General features: G+C 46.8%; 2 protein-coding genes across 2 annotated transcripts in view; one reads left to right on the forward strand and one right to left on the reverse strand.

The window, feature by feature from the left end:
* col2a1b (collagen, type II, alpha 1b) overlaps nt 1-9558 on the forward strand; it is a 43354-nt gene extending 33796 nt beyond the window's left edge. The window contains exons 41-54 of the mRNA XM_067239369.1: nt 172-225; nt 364-525; nt 2082-2189; nt 2714-2821; nt 3012-3065; nt 3206-3313; nt 3611-3664; nt 4191-4298; nt 4700-4753; nt 4898-5005; nt 5134-5422; nt 5801-5988; nt 6336-6578; nt 6903-9558. Coding sequence (XP_067095470.1) covers nt 172-225; nt 364-525; nt 2082-2189; nt 2714-2821; nt 3012-3065; nt 3206-3313; nt 3611-3664; nt 4191-4298; nt 4700-4753; nt 4898-5005; nt 5134-5422; nt 5801-5988; nt 6336-6578; nt 6903-7049 — 1785 coding nt within the window. The 3' untranslated portion in view covers nt 7050-9558. The remainder of the gene's footprint in view (nt 1-171; nt 226-363; nt 526-2081; nt 2190-2713; nt 2822-3011; nt 3066-3205; nt 3314-3610; nt 3665-4190; nt 4299-4699; nt 4754-4897; nt 5006-5133; nt 5423-5800; nt 5989-6335; nt 6579-6902) is intronic.
* A 2251-nt stretch (nt 9559-11809) lies between these two features.
* On the reverse strand, nt 11810-12712 carry LOC136950261 (leucine-rich repeat-containing protein 3-like). The gene has a single exon (XM_067244481.1). The coding sequence runs from the start codon at nt 12710-12712 to the stop codon at nt 11810-11812; it is 903 nt and encodes a 300-aa protein (XP_067100582.1).
* Nucleotides 12713-20200: the final 7488 nt, after the last annotated feature.

The following is a 20200-nucleotide window of genomic DNA, read 5'->3' on the forward strand; positions in this document are numbered from 1 at the left end:
CATTAAATCAGGTCTAATATTCAGCATGTGGGATCGTATTTAGATACAGTATATGCTGCTGCAGTTAACGTTGTCATCCTTTTTTTCCTCTTCGCTCTTCTCTCTCCCCTCCCCCCTCTCTCTCTCTCCCCTCCCCCCTCTCTCTCTCGCTCCCCCCTCTCTCTCTAACAGGGTGCCACTGGTTTCCCTGGTGCTGCTGGCAGAGTCGGACCTCCAGGTCCTAATGTGAGTACAGAAGACCTACTCATCCAGTCAAGTTACAACTCTGCATTATTAGAATTACAGGGTCATATCTGTCCTTCCTTCAAGGATCTGAAGAATAGATTCTAATCTACAGACGATCTCTCCTCCTCTTTGCCTCAGGGTAACCCCGGTCCTTCTGGGCCCGCTGGTCCTCCCGGTAAAGATGGTCCCAAGGGCGTCCGAGGTGATGGCGGTCCCCCAGGCCGACAGGGAGACGCTGGGCTGCGTGGAGCCGCTGGCACCCCCGGAGAGAAGGGAGATTCTGGAGAGGACGGCCCCCCTGTGAGTTCCCCTCCCGTCACACTCTTCCCTCCCCGCCCGGGTCCCAACTGGCCCCAGAGCAGTATCACATACACACATGCACACCTGTCACACCTGCACACCGAAATTTACATTTAGTCATTTAGCAGACGCTCTTATCCAGAGCGACATACAGTAAGTACAGGGACATTCCCCCTGAGGCAAGTAGGGTGAAGTGCCTTGCCCAAGGACACAACGTCATTTTGTACGGCCGGGAATCGAACCAGCAACCTTCGGATTACTAGCCCAATTCCCTAACCGCTCAGCCACCTGACACCTGCCACACAGGGCAGGAAGAGGAGCCACATCAAACCCAAGGAGAATGCTCTCACACCCCGGGACCTCGGGAAGGTCTTTTGGCACGTCGAAAACGGGTTCTGAGAGTCGTGTCCCAAAGCCCCTGGCTGCCCTGTGTGCCCAGGGAAAAGCAGGTGGAGGGTGATTTATCTGTCATGACAGGAAGTGCAGCTGCCCAGCCATGCTCCCGTCTGCCAGGGCTTCAGCACAGGGGTAATAGCTCAGACCATTTAGAGTCTGGAGACACAACGACAAAGACATGGACAACATGATTGCAGAGTACGACTGAAGGATCTTACACGGCACTTACACAGAGAGAGGATAAACTGACCGACACCCACATGGAAATTGTCTACATTACCCTCTCAAGCAGAGAGGCCAGATGTGCGGAGAGAAACACTTCTACCTCCATCACAGCATCTCAGTCTGCCTCACACACCTCTCAGGTGTGGAATCACTTATTTATAGCACACACACGGATGGTTCGGAGAGGGCGATGTAAGAAGAGGGAGAGACAGATAGAAGTGGAGAGCGACAGAGGAAGAGGTTGACTGGAACCAGTGAACCAGAGGGAGTGAGAGAGTGAATCTTGATGTCAGGATGTGATGTTGAGTGTGACAAGGGTTTCTTGTAGGACATGAACCTGCATTCCAGCTGGACACATGAGAACAAAAACTTGACTCTGACACAACATGAACCTTATAGAATACACAAATAAGAACCTAATTATATAATAGAATACATTAAAGAATGGAAAGTGTTTGATTAATGTGATGCAGTATCTATGCGTTAGATTCGAAACGGGTCTCAACCTATTTTTGAAACTCATAGAATAGAGCACATAAAATGGTTGTGAAAAATAACATCCTTAACACCTCCTTTTCTCTCTCTCTCTCTCTCTCTCTCTCTCTCTCTCTCTCTCTCTCTCTCTCTCTCTCTCTCTCTCTCCCCCTTCCCTCCCCCCCTCTTTCTCTCTCTCCCCCTTCCCTCCCCCCCCCTCTCTCTCTCTCTCTCTCTCTCTCTCTCTCTCTCTCTCTCCCCCCCCCTTCCCCCCCCCCCCTCTCTCTCTCTCTCTCTCTCTCTCTCTCTCTCTCTCTCTCTCTCTCTCTCTCTCTCTCTCTCTCTCTGTCTCTCTCTCTCTCTCTCCCCCCTTCCCCCCCCCCCTCTCTCTCTCTCCCCCCCCTTCCCTCCCTCCCTCTCTCTCTCTCTCCCCCTCCCCTCCCCCCCTCTCTCCACTCCAGGGTCCCGACGGCCCCTCAGGACCTTCTGGTCTGGCTGGACAGCGTGGTATTGTTGGCCTTCCTGGTCAACGTGGAGAAAGAGGCTTCCCTGGTCTTCCAGGACCCTCTGTAAGTCTCTCTCTCACACACACACACAGCACGCAGGCACACACACACACCACGCACCACACACACACACATACTGTACAGAATCTGACTGACTCAAAGAAACAGGCTGTTAGATTTAATTAATGTACAAGTCGGCCAGCCACAGTCCCTCAGTGGCAAAAGACTTGGTCTGTATAGATTCTGAAGTATTTGAAATGACATGATGTACAAGGCAAGATTCTGAAGGGAAAGAAATTCGCCCCACTCGAAGTAGATAAAGGGAAGAGGAAAATAGAGAAAGAAAAAACCTAGAAGTCAAACTGATGATGTCTTCCCCATGCTGATTCTTTAGCCAGACCATCACATGGAGGCTCACCTTTGGGTTTAGCTTGTCAAAAATCCAACTGGCCTGTAACCATTGGAGGATACATTATTTCAACTGACCACGCTAGGTCTATTAGCTGCTTTCCTAACCTCCATGTGAGCTGGATCGGGATTGTCGCCCCCTGTTGGTGACTCTGTGCCATTGTGTGCTGTGTGTTCAGGGTGAGCCTGGTAAACAGGGATCTCCTGGTGGTAGCGGAGACCGTGGACCCCCTGGCCCAGTTGGACCCCCTGGGCTGACTGGACCTTCTGGAGAGCCTGGCAGAGAGGTCAGTTTGATTGATCGATTGATGGAGATAGACTGGTTGATTGACTGACTGATAGATGGATGGACAAAATGATAAATACATTGATGAATAGATTTATTGATCAGTGGATTTAACATAGTTATTTATATGCTAAATGAATAAATGTAATGTAAATGTAAATGTAATATGAAGCTGTCTGGTTGTCTGACAGGGCAATGCTGGATCTGATGGTCCTCCTGGCAGAGATGGCGCCACTGGTATCAAGGTACGAGTCCTCGTCTGCCTTCACTCCAGATGGACAGAGGAACAAGCATGATGTCACTGCAGTAGTACAGCACGAGCCTCAGTATTATTATACATTTGGTATTTGACTGACTGGACTGCTCTGTGAACTCTGACCCCCAGGGTGACCGTGGTAACACAGGCCCTGCTGGAGCCCCTGGTGCACCTGGGGCCCCTGGAGCCTCCGGCCCCGTCGGTCCCACCGGCAAGCAGGGAGACAGAGGAGAGGCGGTGAGTACCCTGTCGTACTGACCTCTGGTGTCCGATCCTTTGTAGTACTTATTTCTGTAGTATGAGTCTTTGTAGTACAACCCTCTAGTACTCATTTCTGTAGTACTGACCTGTGTAGTACTAATCTCTCTGGTGTTGTCCAAAGGGCCCCAAAAAAGTGCAAAAGGGATGTTCACTGGAGTCTTTGATTGCAAGCCTAGTTGAACTAATTCAAGCTAGAAGGTTCTGTTTGATTGATGTTGGGGGGAAAAACGAGTCCTGGAATGTTCTGATCAGGTTCATCTTGCTTTAATCTAGGGAGCCCAAGGACCAGCTGGACCAGCAGGACCAGCAGGAGCCAGAGGAATGGCTGTACGTGGAACACACACACACACACACCATTACACATGACACACACACACCATTACACATGACACACACACACCATTACACATGACACACACACACCATTACACATGACACACACACACCATTACACATGACACACACACACCATTACACATGACACACACACACCATTACACATGACACACACACACCATTACACATGACACACACACACCATTACACATGACACACACACACCATTACACATGACACACACACACCATTACACATGACACACACACACCATTACACATGACACACACACACCATTACACATGACACACACACACCATTACACATGACACACACACACAATTAAACATGACACACACACACACAAACACAATTACACATCTCACACACACACAGACTTACAATTACACATCTCTCTTGCAGACACACACCCACAAGCATACGACACACACGCACACACAGACACACAGGCGACATTGGCATAAAATGCTGACGTTGCATCACTCTCTTGGTCAAGGGACCCCAAGGACCTCGCGGTGACAAGGGAGAGGCTGGTGAGGGTGGAGAGAGGGGACAGAAGGGTCACAGAGGGTTCACCGGTCTGCAGGGTCTTCCTGGACCTCCCGTGAGTACCCTGGAACCACAGACTAGGTCTGGTCATGATCCATGATGTGGAGTCAGGTGGCTGAGCGGTTAGAGAATCGGGCTAGTAATCCGAAGGTTGCCAGTTCGATTCCCGGTCATGCCAACTGACATCCAGAGCGACTTACAGTAAGTACAGGGTCCCTGTACTTACTGTAAGTCGCTCTGGATAAGAGCGTCTGCTAAATGACTAAATGTAAATGTAAATGTATCACAGATGCTCCACATCTGTCCAATGTATGGATCAACGGATGTTTGGATGAAGTATTCGTCCACAGATCCATATATCGTCCTGGAAGTTAACTGAAACCTCTGCATTTGTTGGATGTAATCCTTTAAATGAGTCTGTCCTTGTTTCCCATGAACCTCTCTGTCTCCCTCCAGGGTCAAGCTGGAGACCAGGGTGCATCTGGACCTGCTGGACCCTCTGGAGCCAGAGTGAGTACAGACGCGTCCGCTAAGCTTCAGCCGTGCTCTTATCCCAGCTTATCACACCTGAGCACATGAAGGCCTCTCCACGTCAGGGTCGTCTCTCAAACAGTGCCTGAGTCGGACTCTGAGGCCCATGTTCTGTGTGTTTAGGGACCCCCTGGACCTATTGGACCCGGTGGAAAGGACGGTTCCAACGGTCTTCCTGGACCCATCGGACCCCCCGGACCCCGTGGTCGCTCTGGAGAGACCGGTCCCTCCGTAAGTGTCCAAACAAACTTACTGTATTGCTCCTCCTGTGGTGTCGTCTAGTTCTCTCTGAGTTCTCCTGGGAGTTTTCTTCAGTCTTGAGCCAACATGCCCCGCGTAACACTTCTCTCTCCATCCAGGGTCCCCCTGGTAACTCTGGCCCCCCCGGTCCTCCTGGGCCCCCCGGCCCAGGCATCGACATGTCCGCCTTCGCTGGCCTGTCTCAGCTTGAGAAGTCCCCTGACCCCCTGAGGTACATGCGTGCCGACCAGGCCTCCAGTAACCTGCGCCAACACGACGTCGAGGTGGACGCCACCCTCAAGTCTCTCAACAACCAGATCGAGAACATCCGCAGCCCCGAGGGCTCCAAGAAGAACCCCGCCAGGACCTGCAGAGACCTGAAGCTCTGCCACCCCGACTGGAAGAGCGGTGAGTGGCACACAGGGGGGACACGGACGCAGTAGGAACCATTATCCAGGGGTACACTGATGTAGTAGGACGTGTTAGCCAGGAGCACACTTATGTGGTAGGAACCATTAGCTGTAGGTGCAATGATATAGTAGGAACCATGAACCAGGAGCACATTGGCATTGTCAGAGCCAGTAACCCATGGGTGCAATAATGTAGGATTCATGACCCTTGAGTACATTAACCTGGCCTCTAACATTAACTCCAGAATTCTAGAATCTAGAATTCAAAAGAGAAACTATCGCAAGAAAGAGACTAAAGTCACGAAAAGAAGGAGTAAATATTGTACGTAAAAAATGAAGTAGGAACAACAGCTGATCCATGTGCATGTGTTTCCAGGAGAGTACTGGATCGACCCCAACCAGGGCTGCACCATCGACGCCATCAAGGTCTACTGTAACATGGAGACTGGCGAGTCCTGCGTACACCCCAAGCCTGCCAGCATCCCACGCAAGAACTGGTGGTCCAGCAAGACCAAGGAGCGCAAACACATCTGGTTCGGAGAGACCATGAACGGAGGGTTCCACGTAAGTCTCTCTGTAGAGCAACATGCGCTTATCTCAGGCAGTAGAAGTCCTGTCATCTCCCCTGAACGTTTCCCATCTCCCCTGAACGTTCCCCTTCTCCCCTGAACGTTCCCCATCTCCCCCGAACGTTCCCCATCTCCCCTGAACGTTCCCCTTCTCCCCTGAACGTTCCCCATCTCCCCTGAACGTTCCCCATCTCCCCTGAACGTTCCCCATCTCCCCTGAACGTTCCCCATCTCCCCTGAACGTTCCCCATCTCCTCTGCTTACCACAGAAGAGCCATCCGATGGAGCTCTAACCATACTTCTCCCCTCCTTCTCCCCTCCCCTGTCTGTCGCCCCCCACAGTTCAGCTACGGCGACGACAGCCTGGCTCCCAACACCGCCGCTATCCAGATGACCTTCCTGAGGCTGCTGTCCACAGAGGCCGCCCAGAACCTCACCTACCACTGCCGCAACAGCGTGGCCTACATGGACGCGTCCGCGGGCAACCTGAAGAAGGCCGTGCTGCTGCAGGGCTCCAACGACGTGGAGATCCGAGCCGAGGGCAACAGCCGCTTCACCTACAGCGTCATGGAGGACGGATGCACGGTGAGATGGAGGGGGGCGAGGCGAGGCTTGGTTGCCAGGCTACAAGGAGAGGCAGAGGAGGACACGTGCATACTCTGGATGAATGGACAATCGTCTCTTTCTTTCTGTCTTTTTCTAACTCTATTTCTCTTTCTCTCTCTGTTAGTCACTGTCGCTACCTCTTCATTAACCCCGACATGCGCTCACATTCTGTACCCGTTTGTTGTCTTTCACTTTGTCACACACACGTAAACATGCACAAGAACACATGCAGACACACGCAGTTTGTCCCTGTTCCGTGGTTGTGTCTGCAGTCCTCTGACCAGCATCTGTTCCTCCCTACAGAAACACACAGGACAGTGGGGCAAGACAGTCATCGAGTACAAGTCACAGAAGACCTCTCGTCTGCCCATTGTGGACATTGCCCCCATGGACATCGGTGGAGCAGACCAGGAGTTCGGAGTCGACGTTGGCGCAGTCTGTTTCTTGTAAAGATAGAGGGATGGAAAAAAGAGAAGCGTGAATAGAACAAAAAAAAAACAGAAAAGATGAGAAAGAGAAACACACACTTCAAATGAAAAAAGGAATAAAGAGAGAAAAGAAAGATCAAGACACTTTTTTTTTAAATGGGACGTTTTTTCTAAGTAAAAAGTGCTTTTTCCAAGTCGTACTCCTAGGATATCTGCACTGAATGGCACCAGCAGCAGTCATCTGAGATTCATCCAGCACCGCCTCCGGTCTCCTCCCGACCCCCTCGCCCCTCTCTCTCTCCTAGAACCCCCCTACGGACCCCCCTACTCCCACCCCTACTCGATCCTGGGCAGCCCTCCCCTGAAGGCAAGGGGACCACGGCAGGGAGAGACAGATAGAAACGTGATGGTGTTATTTATTTATTGTTTAGGTGTGGGTCCCAGGTGTGTCACAAGCTGTGTGTGTATTTCTCCAGTCAAACAGCCAGTAGGAGCAGCAGATATATACTGTACAATAGTATATAAGTCACCCTCCCTTCACACACACACACACACACACACCTTCAGCCCCACCCCATCCCTCCCCCACCCTTCTCCACTTCCCTCTCTTGCTCCATATCCACATATTATCTTGTTGAAACCAAAAAATCTAGCTATGTAGTAAGTGCAGGTGTTCCTATTTCGACCGCCAGTGTGTATCAGAAAGTTACTGTGTATTATAATAAAGTCAATGGTGCTATTGTTGTAAAACAAGTCTGTATTTTTTAACAACCAGATACTGATATGTAGTGACATGTATATATGTATATATATGTATATGTGTGTGTATACATATATATATACAGTCGTCAGTGAGTACATTGCACCCTGGGAGTTTGTTTTTCAGGGTGACAAATGTCCCTGCCCCCCTCCCCCACCCCCTCGGCCTGTAGCTGCCAATCAAAAGAGACATGACGCAACAAAATTCCAAATTCCTCCCAGATCCTTTTTTTCCTTTTTTGTTTTGTTTTAGTTATGATTTTTTAAGCTACCTCACACTAAAAAGAAAACAACTAAACAAAGTATGGCCTTGACCCAGAAGTTTACAGACCCCAAACCTTGCAACCTGGCACAGGAGACATCTAGACAGAAGCCCAGACACCCGTCCAGCGTCGGCCCTCCCCTGATGACGTTTACCCCCTCACCCCTACCCGCATCACTTCCTCCCATCAGCCTCCGCTGACCCCTCACACAGGAAGTACACTGTGCCCTGGCAAACACACTCCAGGACCTAAACCCAGCTGCCCTGCCCACCTCTGTGCCCCCCAGTCCAGAGAGATGTATCACTAGACACCCTGTCACCCTCTGTGCCCCCCAGGGCAGAGAGATGTATCACTAGACACCCAGTCACCCTCTGTGCCCCCCAGGGCAGAGAGATGTATCACTAGACACCCTGTCACCCTCTGTGCCCCCCAGGGCAGAGAGATGTATCACTAGACACCCAGTCACCCTCTGTGCCCCCCAGGGCAGAGAGATGTATCACTAGACACCCAGTCACCCTCTGTGCCCCCCAGTCCAGAGAGATGTATCACTAGACACCCAGTCACCCTCTGTGCCCCCCAGTCCAGAGAGATGTATCACTAGACACCCAGTCACCCTCTGTGCCCCCCAGTCCAGAGAGATGTATCACTAGACACCCAGTCACCCTCTGTGCCCCCCAGTCCAGAGAGATGTATCACTAGACACCCAGTCACCCTCTGTGCACAGAGCAGTCCCTAATCCCAGGACACAGTCTATTCATGTGTGAGGGTGTGTATATTTTTTATTATTAATAATAGTATTATTATTAATAATAATAGCATTATTATGATGATGATGATGATGATGATCATGGTTTTGTTTTTGTTACGGTTTTGATTAATGTAAATTGGAAATAAAAGACAAAAACAAGTAACAGACTGAAGTTGCTTTTTTATTTTTATTTTTTATTTTTCATTTATTTTTGTTTTGATATCTGTTTTCCTATCGAGTGTGCAGGAAGTTGTACATTTGGCTGGATATTTCCCCCTGGTTCCTCATGTTCACACCTCACAGTTGGAGGTGTCAGACTCCCCAAAAAAGGAAGTGATGTCAAATCGATTTCCTGTGTTGTACTTCTTCTTCTGTATGAATTACATTGATCTACACATCTATCTATTCAGGGGGAGGGGCGGTTAAGTGACAACCTAGGAAGACATGGCAAGACGGTTGATTGAGATTGGGCCATTTCATTTATGTTTTATATGTTGATGTGGTGACATTAATAAACGAAACTCAATAATAAGTAAGTTGAAGAGGAGGTAAAATTCATATCATGTACTTTTTGTATGTGTTAAAATAGTTTTTCACTATTTCTTTGAAAGCATGGTAGAGTAGGAATGGGAAACATTGCCAGTCATGATCAAACACGCCATGTTGTGAATTGATTCAGTCATTCTGTAATTGCTTTTCCTTTTCTTCCAAACTCTCACCTTAGCAATAAAAGGTAGAAGCATTTCTATGAATAAAACACAGCCACGTTTGTTTGATTTTGTTTTTATATTTGAGTGTTTTCCATTTTTCATCTATTATTTATATATTGGTTTCCAAATCTATGATTCTATCTTTGTTAGAATAATTATTGACATAGAGAGAAATCAAATCTAAATACATCACAAATAAAATAAATAAATGTAATAAAACCAGCACAGGAAGCAATGCTTGGTCCTTGTTTGTTTGTTTGATGTTTTGAACAGATGGAAACTGAAACCAGAACGTAAGTTAATGCATCCGTCTACACACAGTCACAGCTAAATGATATGAACACCATCTGGACAGAGCACGTCAATTTACACATAAATGTGGACTATAAATTAGATTTGTTCATCTTAGTTCTCTAGTTGAGTTTGTGGACGTCAGCAACAGAGACCCTGCCTTAAAACTAAATTTACCATCAACTACTGTTACAATATCAGCTTGCTCATATTCATACATTCAGTTATTTTTGACATAAGTTCGTTTTTCTTGACCCTGCACAACACACCACCACAGCCTTTAGCTATAAACATCTTACTCAGAACTCCACAGCAACACAGACATAAGAAGCCATTTTAGCCTTGCCTCGAACAACAAACCCCCACCTCTAGTTTAAGCTGAATTGATCAACGTCTTGGTGGTATTGATCATCTAGCATACTGAGTCAGTTCACTTGGTGCACACTAAATTGGTTCATGGACAAACAACGTACATTCAACACACAGACAGATATTCCAAACACATATACAGTATATGTTACAGAAATAAACCATAACTCAACATAGCTGTCTCTACTGTGTCTGGGACCAGCTTTTTGTCACATTGAGTTACAGGACGAATCATTCTCAACTGAATCATTCTCAACTGAATCATTCTCAGATGAATCATTCTCCGCTGACACTAAGGTATGGGATCTTGCTCTATTTTACTATACATCCATTTAAAATGGCCATTTACAGGACATTCAGTTCAGATAACAGTACACCTAAAACAGCACACACAGAGAAGAGTCCGGGTTTGAAACCAGGATTCACTCAGGAGACAAACAAACACCCACAGGAGGAGAAGAGGCACCCTGAACAGACTGATGCTTTCATACCTCTAATTAAGAAAGAACGCCTCAATTATTAAAACTCTGTTCTAAATATGGTCTTAATTTCTCTGAGTGTGAGACAGCTACACATCGTCCGTGCGGCAGACGGCGACACCAGATCGTGGCCTCCGCAGCCCTTCAACGCTCCTGCCAAACCTCACTACCACAGCGGCTGCGATGCTAAATCAGCCCCTCTCTCTCCCTCAAGACCAGATTAGTACCCCAAAGGGCCCCTGGGCACTGAAGATCATGTGCAACTGTGCAGCTCATGTGCCCCCCCCCCCCCCCCCCCCCAATCAAACTTTCATCAAATTTTTTTACAACAACTTTCATTTAATTTTGATTGGACGATTATCAAGATGGAGGGCAAAGCAAGCCTTGTGTAGACTGTTTTAATGAAGCCAATTTTTTTTTTTATACAAATCTCCCATCATTGAGGGCCCTCTATGCCCAAGGGCCCATGGGCACATGCCCAGATTGCCCATGTGGTAGATCCGGCCTCTCTCTCCCTCCGTATATTTAGATCAGTGGTTAGATGTTCATCACACTAGCTGGCTTGTTGACCTTCTTTACAAGGGGGCTACAACAGCTTTCCCTGATGACGAGCATCCTGATCCTGAATTAGCATTTACTCAATCCGCTAGCCTGATTGAGAAACACTTCCATTGATTGGCTGCGATGGTTCCAGGGGCTGTTCTGTGCCAGGAGATGAAGAGGTCAGCTGGAAATGGTTACAACATTATTAGCAACGTTATTAGGGCCCGAAATGGAAAAGCAAAGGTTATTTTAATGAGAATAATGAGAGATCAAGTCGGGAGAAACAAATGACACATTCATGTTCTACAGTTCCTCCCAATAACGCAGAAGGGCTATCATACAGAAAACACTTTCTATATATTTCAGCATTTTGGCATTCATAGATAGTAACATTTTTGTAAACCTGGAAACATAACAACATCCAAGAAGACACAACAGCTACAAAAAGAAAATATTGCACACTTTTTTTTTTCATCAACAAATGCATTCACAGTAATTGTTTGAACAAAACAGAGAAGGTGCAATGCTGTGGCCTTTACATCTCATTAAAACGAAACACTTCACTCCCCCCCAAGCTTTGGCTGGAGAGGAGGTTTTCAGCAGAACATCGTCTTGACTTCTCAGAAGCCCGTGCTCAGTGTGTCTCCCTCGGTGGGCGTCTTCTTAGGACTAGGTAAGCTCTTCAGGTACTCCATGTGCCGTCTGGCCTCGGCCTGGTTCTGCCTGACGTAGTACACCACGTACACGATGACCATGAAGAACCACACGAACATGGTCACCAGCATGGCTACGTCGGTGGTCTTCCTCTGCAGGCTGCAGAAGTTCACCCCAGAGTCCAGCAGCTTGACCAGGGGCTGGCCCGCGTATTCCCCCAGCAACGCCGGGTCCTCCCAGCGGCTCCCCTCGCCCACGCCGCGCACCGAGCTCTCGCACACGATGCCGTTCACCGTCTCCGGCTCCAGGTTGAGCGTCTCCATCAGCTCCTGCAGGGTGCAGTCGCAGTGCCAGGGGTTGTGGTAGAGGCGCGTCTTGGCGCGGGTTGCTCCGAACTCCTCTCGGTTGGCGCGGCTCAGCTGGTTGTGTGAGAGGTCGAGCAGACGCAGCTCCGGGCCCAGGTGCCGCAGGGCCCCGGAGGAGAGGGTGTCGATGCGGTTGTGGGAGAGGTGGAGGTCCTGGAGGTGCGGAAGGCCCCGGAAGGCGTCCTCGGGGAGGTGGCGGATGTAGTTGCGCTCCAGGTGGAGGGACACAGTGTCCGGGGGCAGTCCCTGAGGGACCTCCCGCAGGCCTGCGTCCACGCAGAGCACCGTGCCCGTGTCCCAGGCACAGTGGCAGCTGTCTGGGCACTGGCCCGACGCCAGGCCACACGTGCCCAGCAAGAGGACAAGGATCCAGACGATGAGCCCTGACCCCAGCCCACGTCCAGGCCCAAGCCCCTGTCGGTTCCCATCCCACGGCCCTGCTCCTCCACCTCTCCCCCGGCCACCCCATGTCTCACACCAGCCAGTCCTCCAGCCAGCGCACATCGCCTCACCATAGCCCTCCACACACAACAGCTCCAAAAAGAGACACTCCAGCCGAGAGAGAGACCACACCCCAGGAGGACAAACAGGCAGAGAAAGAGACACGCCAGCCACAGGGAGAAACGTCCACCGCAGGGAGAGCCACTCCAGCCCAGGAGAGAGAGCAGTCCAAAAAGAGAAACCAGGTACAAAAAGAGACAGGAGTCCCTGAGAGAGCAGATCTAAAGAGACACCAGTCCTCGGAGTAAGCAGATCTAAAGAGACACCAGGGCACCAGCGGAGCCTGTTGAATAAGGTAACAAGGTCAGAGAGTCTATAAGGCAGACCGACACACACACAGAAACAGACAAACATGGGCAGACAAGGGAGATTACAGCGGTTTGAAGAGGAGTGAAAATAGGGTCAGTGAGGAAAGAGGAGAAGCAAACCAGATTACCGTCTGAGAGATCCTTTGTTAAACATGTTTACTACCACACCAGTAACCCGCATCGACTTGGCCACTGCACGACCATTGATCACACAAAACCTGGCATCGATTACGTTGGTCATGTCTGCTAAATGTAGTGTTTTCTACTTTCATGGCATTCAGCACCACAGGAGATTTTTAGACCTTGTCCCAAAGCCCGGATCTTTGTGTGGAACTTGCTGAACAGGTGGATGAAGTCTGGTGTGGTGGAGGGGTTGGAGCATTGTCGGTTATTTTGTTTGTTGAATGTCTTCTCACAAGGTAGCTAACACATTCTGTTCTATAACAGACAGGGGAGTCAGGTGGCTGAGCGGTTAGTGAAGCGGGCTAGTAATCTGAAGGTTGCCAGTTCGATTCCAGGCCGTGCCAAATTACATTGTGTCCTTGGGCAAGGCACTTCACCCTACTTGCCTCGGGGAGAATGTCCTTGTACTTACTGTAAGTCGCTCTGGATAAGAGCGTCTGTTAAATGACTAAAGGTAATGTAAATGTAACAGACATACAGTGTCCAACCCATCCGTTAGTGCAGGAAGCGTTTGTTGCTGTTTACATTTGGTTCATTTACAATGTCAGATGTAAATGTCAGTTGAAATGGGTAGAAGAGAGAGGTCAATATGTTCAAAACATGTTATTTTAGGAAAAGAGATGAACAGCTGCATCCTTTTGTAAAGAAAATTGTATAGTGGCAACCATTCATCCATTATCCAACAAATGCATAATGACAGTAAATGAGAGGGTGAGGGATGTGCAGAGAATGAATATCCATCATGTTTAATGACAAAACAGGAATTGTGTTTGTCTGTCTCTCTCCCTCCCTCCCCTAACATCACCACACAAGCACACAAACACGCACAAACATTACATTCATGAATACAAGCATTCATTTACTCATTATGCCATTTTTTTTCCTCTGCCCACCGTAGTCTTTCATCACATCTTAGAAGGGAGCAAAGCAGTGTGTGTGTGTATGTGTGTGTGTGTGTGTGTGTGTGTGCGTGCTGGAGCGGGTAACATTAAAACCAAAATGATCAATAGACCAAAGCACTGCTGCTACACTATTACAGTCTGACCCATCCATCTGGGCTATGTCTCAACCGTGTCAATAACAACCCCCTGGAAGAGTGGTTGTGGCCTGGGCCACTTCAGGGTCTCAGACCCTCAGCATCATAAGAGGAGCTGGCAGATACCTAGAGAGTGTGGTCTGCAGCCTTCACACACACTCACACAGGGATCAATTTGACTTCCTAGAGGGGTGAATTTTATCTCAGTTTTCATTTATCGAGCCCTTGGACTTCCACAGAAGTACCTCACTGTTGAACCGTAGCCTCAGATATGGCCTAACATTTATGAGCCTGTCACCATTTTAAATATTGTATTAAACCTCTCACTGACTGAATGTGGATTTGACAAACGGTGTTCTTTCTGTTCACTCAGAAACCCATCCACCTTTCCATGCGTCAATCCACTCAATGGAAAGTCACAATTTCTCATACTATCTAAATAGGGTCTCAATGGTTATTCATCTTTATTGTATGCCCTCATTTTCCTGCTAAAAGGCCTTGGCGATGTAAAGAGTGTTCCTGGCCCAAGTGACCTAGTTGCAGTGCCCTACAGGTGAGTGTCATCCTTTCCCCACTGATGTCTGCTGCTGTCAAGCCATAGCAGATGCACAGAACCTGGGGACATAAAGGTGTACACACAGAAGGATGCTCTGTCTGCCTACGATCAAATCAACTCATGTTCAGTCTCACAGGCACAGGCACTGGCAGAGACAGGGTCTACACCACCCATCACGTAGTTAGTGATCTGTTGAACAACACTAGCTAAGGAATGGGTGCCACCCATTGTATTTCTGTTTAGTTAGCGTTTGGTTAGGAAGGCAGTTTTACTCTGTTCTATTATTTACATTTACATTTAGTCATTTAGCAGACGCTCTTATCCAGAGCGACTTACAGTAAGTACAGGCAAGTAGGGTGAAGTGCCTTGCCCAAGGACACAACGTCATTTGACACAGCCGGGAATCGAATCAACAACCTTCCGATTACTAGCCCGATTCCCTAACCACTCAGCCACCTGACTCCCTACAATATCCCTGTTATATGTCCTTGTGTCAAGTTTTTTTTAATGTTTGTGTCATCACTTTGTGTCATGTGGTTCCACGCAGCTGTGTTAAGTCAACTAAAATACACTTTTTTAAGTACCAAAAACCAAGTGTTGTTTCACAGATTTAACACTGTTGTGTGGAACCACATGACACAACGTTTTTAAGTATATCTGACATTTAATTTGAGAGCAGGTGACCACAGGGGTGCAATGACAGGTTCAGTCTTTCCATCAGGGAGTTATCGATCATTTTATCAAAGTGAGCTAAATCAAACCCCAGGATCAACAGTTGAATCTACTGATAATGAACATGAAAGCCAAGTTATAACACCAATCAACACATTTAAGAATATTTATAGGGTTTATTTTAAGTAGGCCTACTCTGAAATATCAATGAGAGAAACAGAGATTTTTTTTAAATGGTGTGTGTGAGAGAGCGAGAGAGCGCGAGAGAGAGTTGTTATCACTTCCATTTCCCCGAGACAGATGATGGTGTGAGAATTCTATGTCGAAGAAGGTATTGTTGTGAAAACACCTTTAAGGAAATCTGGAAACCTATAACTTAGCCTATGAATAGCAAACTACGCGAATAAATGTAATTAAACATTATCGTCATATTAAAGTTTGATTATAATATCATAGAATTACAGTTTTTCTCAATTGCTAATACACATTTCTTGAATGTATACTGTGTTTTCTCCACTCTAAACTCTAAACACACATCTTCATACTTACACTGTTTTGGCCAAACCCTTGACTTTCGACCCAAAATCAAACACTGTAGTCAAAACCATATTATCTCTCGTATAAACCTAACTTTGCATTCAAAATACACACAAAGCCCTCAAATAAATTCAACCTTCTGAATACCCTTTAGACACTGCTGGGAGGAATTGAAAACACTATTATAAAAAGGTTTTCAAGAACCATTGATTATAACGTGTCCCTGAATTTTAGATATGTTCCACCTCATGAGTTTGACATGATGTAAATCATAAAACTCACAATTACTGCAATTGTCCTTCTTACAGGCTGTTTATTTTCTATTATACAGCAATTGCATTTTGAGCTCTTGTTACTGTAGTAGTCACAGTATACAAATAGTAGTACTGTTAGTCAACAACACAAATGTATTGCTGTAAATTGTAATTTGGGGAACAAAGGCTAAGAAAACAAGGAAATAAACAAATCATCATAGGGATTTCTGTCATAGTGTGGCATGGATCTCATTTGAGATTGTTGTTCTTCTTCCTCTTCCTCTGACACTTCCTCTCCCTTGCCCTTCTCCTCTCATTTGGACAATTCTTCCTTTTCTTCTGATATTTTCATCCATGATTTCAAAGTACAGATGAGTTTACCTTTGTATTCATTCCAAACCCCTGATTGCTTGTTGAGTATATTTGCTTGTTAGTGCTTACACATGGATAATTGGTTGGTAAGGGTGTTTGAATTGCGCTGTTTTGGGTTTACTTATCAAATGGCAGTGTTTTCTGAATGACATAATGGTGATAATTATGTCTTAAAGTAAGAGGTGTGTTTAGACTTTTGCAAAGAAGTGTGAATGAACCTGAGAAATGTGTCAAAAAGGGTCAATTGTGTTTAAAGATTGGGGTACATGGTCTTTCTGCTGGGATTTGGCAAAATGGTTTTGTGGGGATGGCTTACACATACAATTTTTTTGTGTGTTAGCAATCGAGAAAAACTGTAATTCCTGGAATCATTTAACGAAATATAACCAGCACGTGGATGAGTTCAAATTCTATTTTCCCTAACGCATAAAAACAATATTCTAAACTAGGATTTACAAATGTGGTTACTAAATAATTTCAACCTAACGTTAATGAGCAAATAATGCAGAATTCAAATTCTAATATTACCCGTTTTGTCTGTCTGTTACGTACCTGTCTTCGATAAATGATTCCGAAGCTGTATTCCACAAGCGACGATAAAACTCAGACTTTCTTGACAAGTGCGGTCTCCATCCAAAGGTATCGTAGACTACCAGAGACAATGTTTCCAATAGTTGCAGTGTTAAGTCAGCCCCTTGCAGGTCCAACTATCGAAATAATTGTCACCCTCATTGTACTTTTTTCAAAGGAATAAAACCTTGCCATATTATCCGATACCTAGTACACCAATGTATGGCATTTGCCAATCCAGATAAGAATAAAACTCTCTTTTTTTCTCTCTCTCTCTTTTTCTCTCACACACACGCTCGCTCTTTCCGTTTTTCTCTCCTGCTTAAAGAGACAGTAAGGCGTATCTCTATTTATCATAGTCAAGAGCACCGACAAATGTTGGATTTACTCATCAACAGCTTTAGCGACAGGTTAGTCTAGCACCTACCACTAGCAAGCTATTTTAACTGAACCCAAAGACACAATATTTCAAAACCTTTTCAGAAAGCCTCATAAAAAAACGTCACGTTTACATAATACAATTGTCCTTTTCTTAATAAAAGCATAAATAATTCTGTAGAAAACAGAAGCTGGCATACCACTTCATGTCTTCTCTGATAAGCAGCAGACACACAGGACAGTGTCTCTGTCGGAGCTAGATGTGACGATCCAGAAAGGTGAGACATCTTTTGATCACACATCTCATCCTCCTAATCCCTATCAAACGAAAATGTAGCCTATATGTCTTTTGCAAAACCTTGTCAAGATCAGTACAAACCATGGACATGTTAATATTAAGATATTCATTTTGCATAAACAAACACACATGCACACAAGCACACACACACACAAACAAACAAAAATCATGCATGCATTCATCCCTATACTGGTAGCCTGAATGCATCAACATGCATTCAAGTTAATATTCCAGAAGGATGGTATTTACTCAGGAAGTACCCGTGTCGTCCCTCTACAGCCCCAAGAGGGGAGATTGTCTGACTGACAATAACGGTGACACATTTTTTCCCCCTCTCTCTTCCACTTCCTCCTAAATGTCATAGTCTGAAGACTGTTATAGACAGCTGGGCAGCCAGGTAACCTGTCGGACTGTCGAAATGCCATTCGCACTTGACATTAAAATGCTGTTGTGGAGCTCACATTTGGTAGGATTCCCTTCTATCCACCTAACAAGCCTGAGCCACTGGAGATTCTGACCTGATGTTTATGCAAGACTGGTCGGTGTGGTTAGTCCTTGTTTTCCTGATGATCAATGAAGATGGACGTCATGAACGTCCGGGGTTCTGCTAATGGGGGTCAGATGGCTGAGCGGTTAGGGAGTCGGGCTATTAATCAGAAGGTTGTTGGTTCGACTCCCGGCTGCCACAAATGACGTTGTGTCCTTGGGCAAGGCACTTCACCCTACGTGCCTCGGGGAGAATGTCCCTGTACTTACTGTAAGTCGCTCTGGATAAGAGCGTCTGCTAAATGACTAAATGTAATGTAAATGTAAATGGGGGAGCGTGTGCCTCCCTGCAGCAGGTTGTGGAGCAGCCGGGGCGGGAGACAACAACCTTCACAACCAGGTTAGTCTGGCCCGGTGAAGTGGGAAAGATGAGGAGGGTCATCCAGCTCTCCTTCTTCTTCGTCTCCTCTAGGGGAGAGTCTGGGTCGCGCTGAGGCTTGGGTCTTCCCGACAGCAGGTCATTCGGCTGGCGAGGTGGTGTATCCAGTGGATGAGGTCGAGGCTGTCTGGAACATTTTCCTTCAACTTGACCACAGGTCATTGGGTCAGAGAGCGTGTTTACAGCACAGTAGATGGAGCCCCTCATGTTCCGGGGCCGCGGAGGTTAAGCTCTCTGCTGAACATTGACCAGCATCCGCAATCAGGAGAACCCACTTGACCAGACCGTACAGCAGCCTGTAATTGCAATCGCATAGGCTGTAGGACATCATGAAACAGCACGATCTTTTGTCAAGTGTGTCTGTTCTGAAAATATACAGTTCCTACTGTTATTATTGCACAGCAGAAATTCTTTTCACCTCAGTTCCCAGTTTGTGAACAGCTCTAAAGATGGTTGTGAACAGCTCGGTATTCGAGTGTAGAGTGCTAGTGATGGTATTTGGCCCATTCATGCAGACATCCATTGATCCATGAGAGCACTGCTCAATGCATTATGAGCACACTCCCTTACTCTGAGACAGATTAGGATTTCAACAGATTAAAACATAAATCGTGACTGCAAAGGATTGTCTCAGACAGTGATTGGATTGAGACCTTGACATAAACCCAACAAAGCAGAGGTAGGGAGGGAACATTTATAAAACTAAAATGTGTGTGTGTGAAAGAGAAAAGCTAAAATGAGAATTTTTTGTGAAAAGACCATTGAAATTGTACCAAAACATTAAATTGTTCTCAGAAATGAGCCAGTGCGTGAAATTCAATTCAATATTCAGAGGTCCTCCCCATCACCAGGGTGCCACACACTGGTTTGCTCTTCCAGTTGTTTCACTATGAAGAGTGAGAGTACGCCACTATGGGATCGCTCTTGGCTTTAAAAATGAAAAACAATAGTCTGTGTCTACAAGTAAGATTTAGAGCGGTAGAACAACTCAATTTTGCTTGTGATACGACAGGAGAAACTGCAGGTAACAAAAGAGGGGGGGGTAAGGCTGTGAGGGGGTGGGAGGGGGGGTTAAGGCTGTGAGGGGGTGGGGGGGGGGGTTAAGGCTGTGTGTGTGTGTGTGTGTGTGGGGGGGGGGGGTTAAGGCTGTAGACAAAGAAAGGAAGACACCTGAGAGAGACGCACCCAGATGGAGAGAAAAGCAGCAGTGATGCAGAGAAAAGCAGCAGTGATGCAGAGAGAGAAGTTAACCGTACCCGTGAACACTGCAAAGGACAATCAACGTTGTTGAAAGACTTTTGACAGCCTTAATCAAGAAAAAAGCTCATTAATTAAAATGTATTATAATGCATTGATTGCGTACCAAAATGTGTGTGGCAAGGGAGGCTTTGACAGGCGAGCG

This window comes from Osmerus mordax, chromosome 1 (genome assembly GCF_038355195.1).
Source record: "Osmerus mordax isolate fOsmMor3 chromosome 1, fOsmMor3.pri, whole genome shotgun sequence".
NCBI lineage: Eukaryota > Metazoa > Chordata > Actinopteri > Osmeriformes > Osmeridae > Osmerus > Osmerus mordax.

Bases quoted from the DNA above. Each gene is read 5' to 3' on its own strand.
- LOC136950261 (XM_067244481.1), bottom strand. From the start codon at position 12,712: ATGTGCGCTGGCTGGAGGACTGGCTGGTGTGAGACATGGGGTGGCCGG.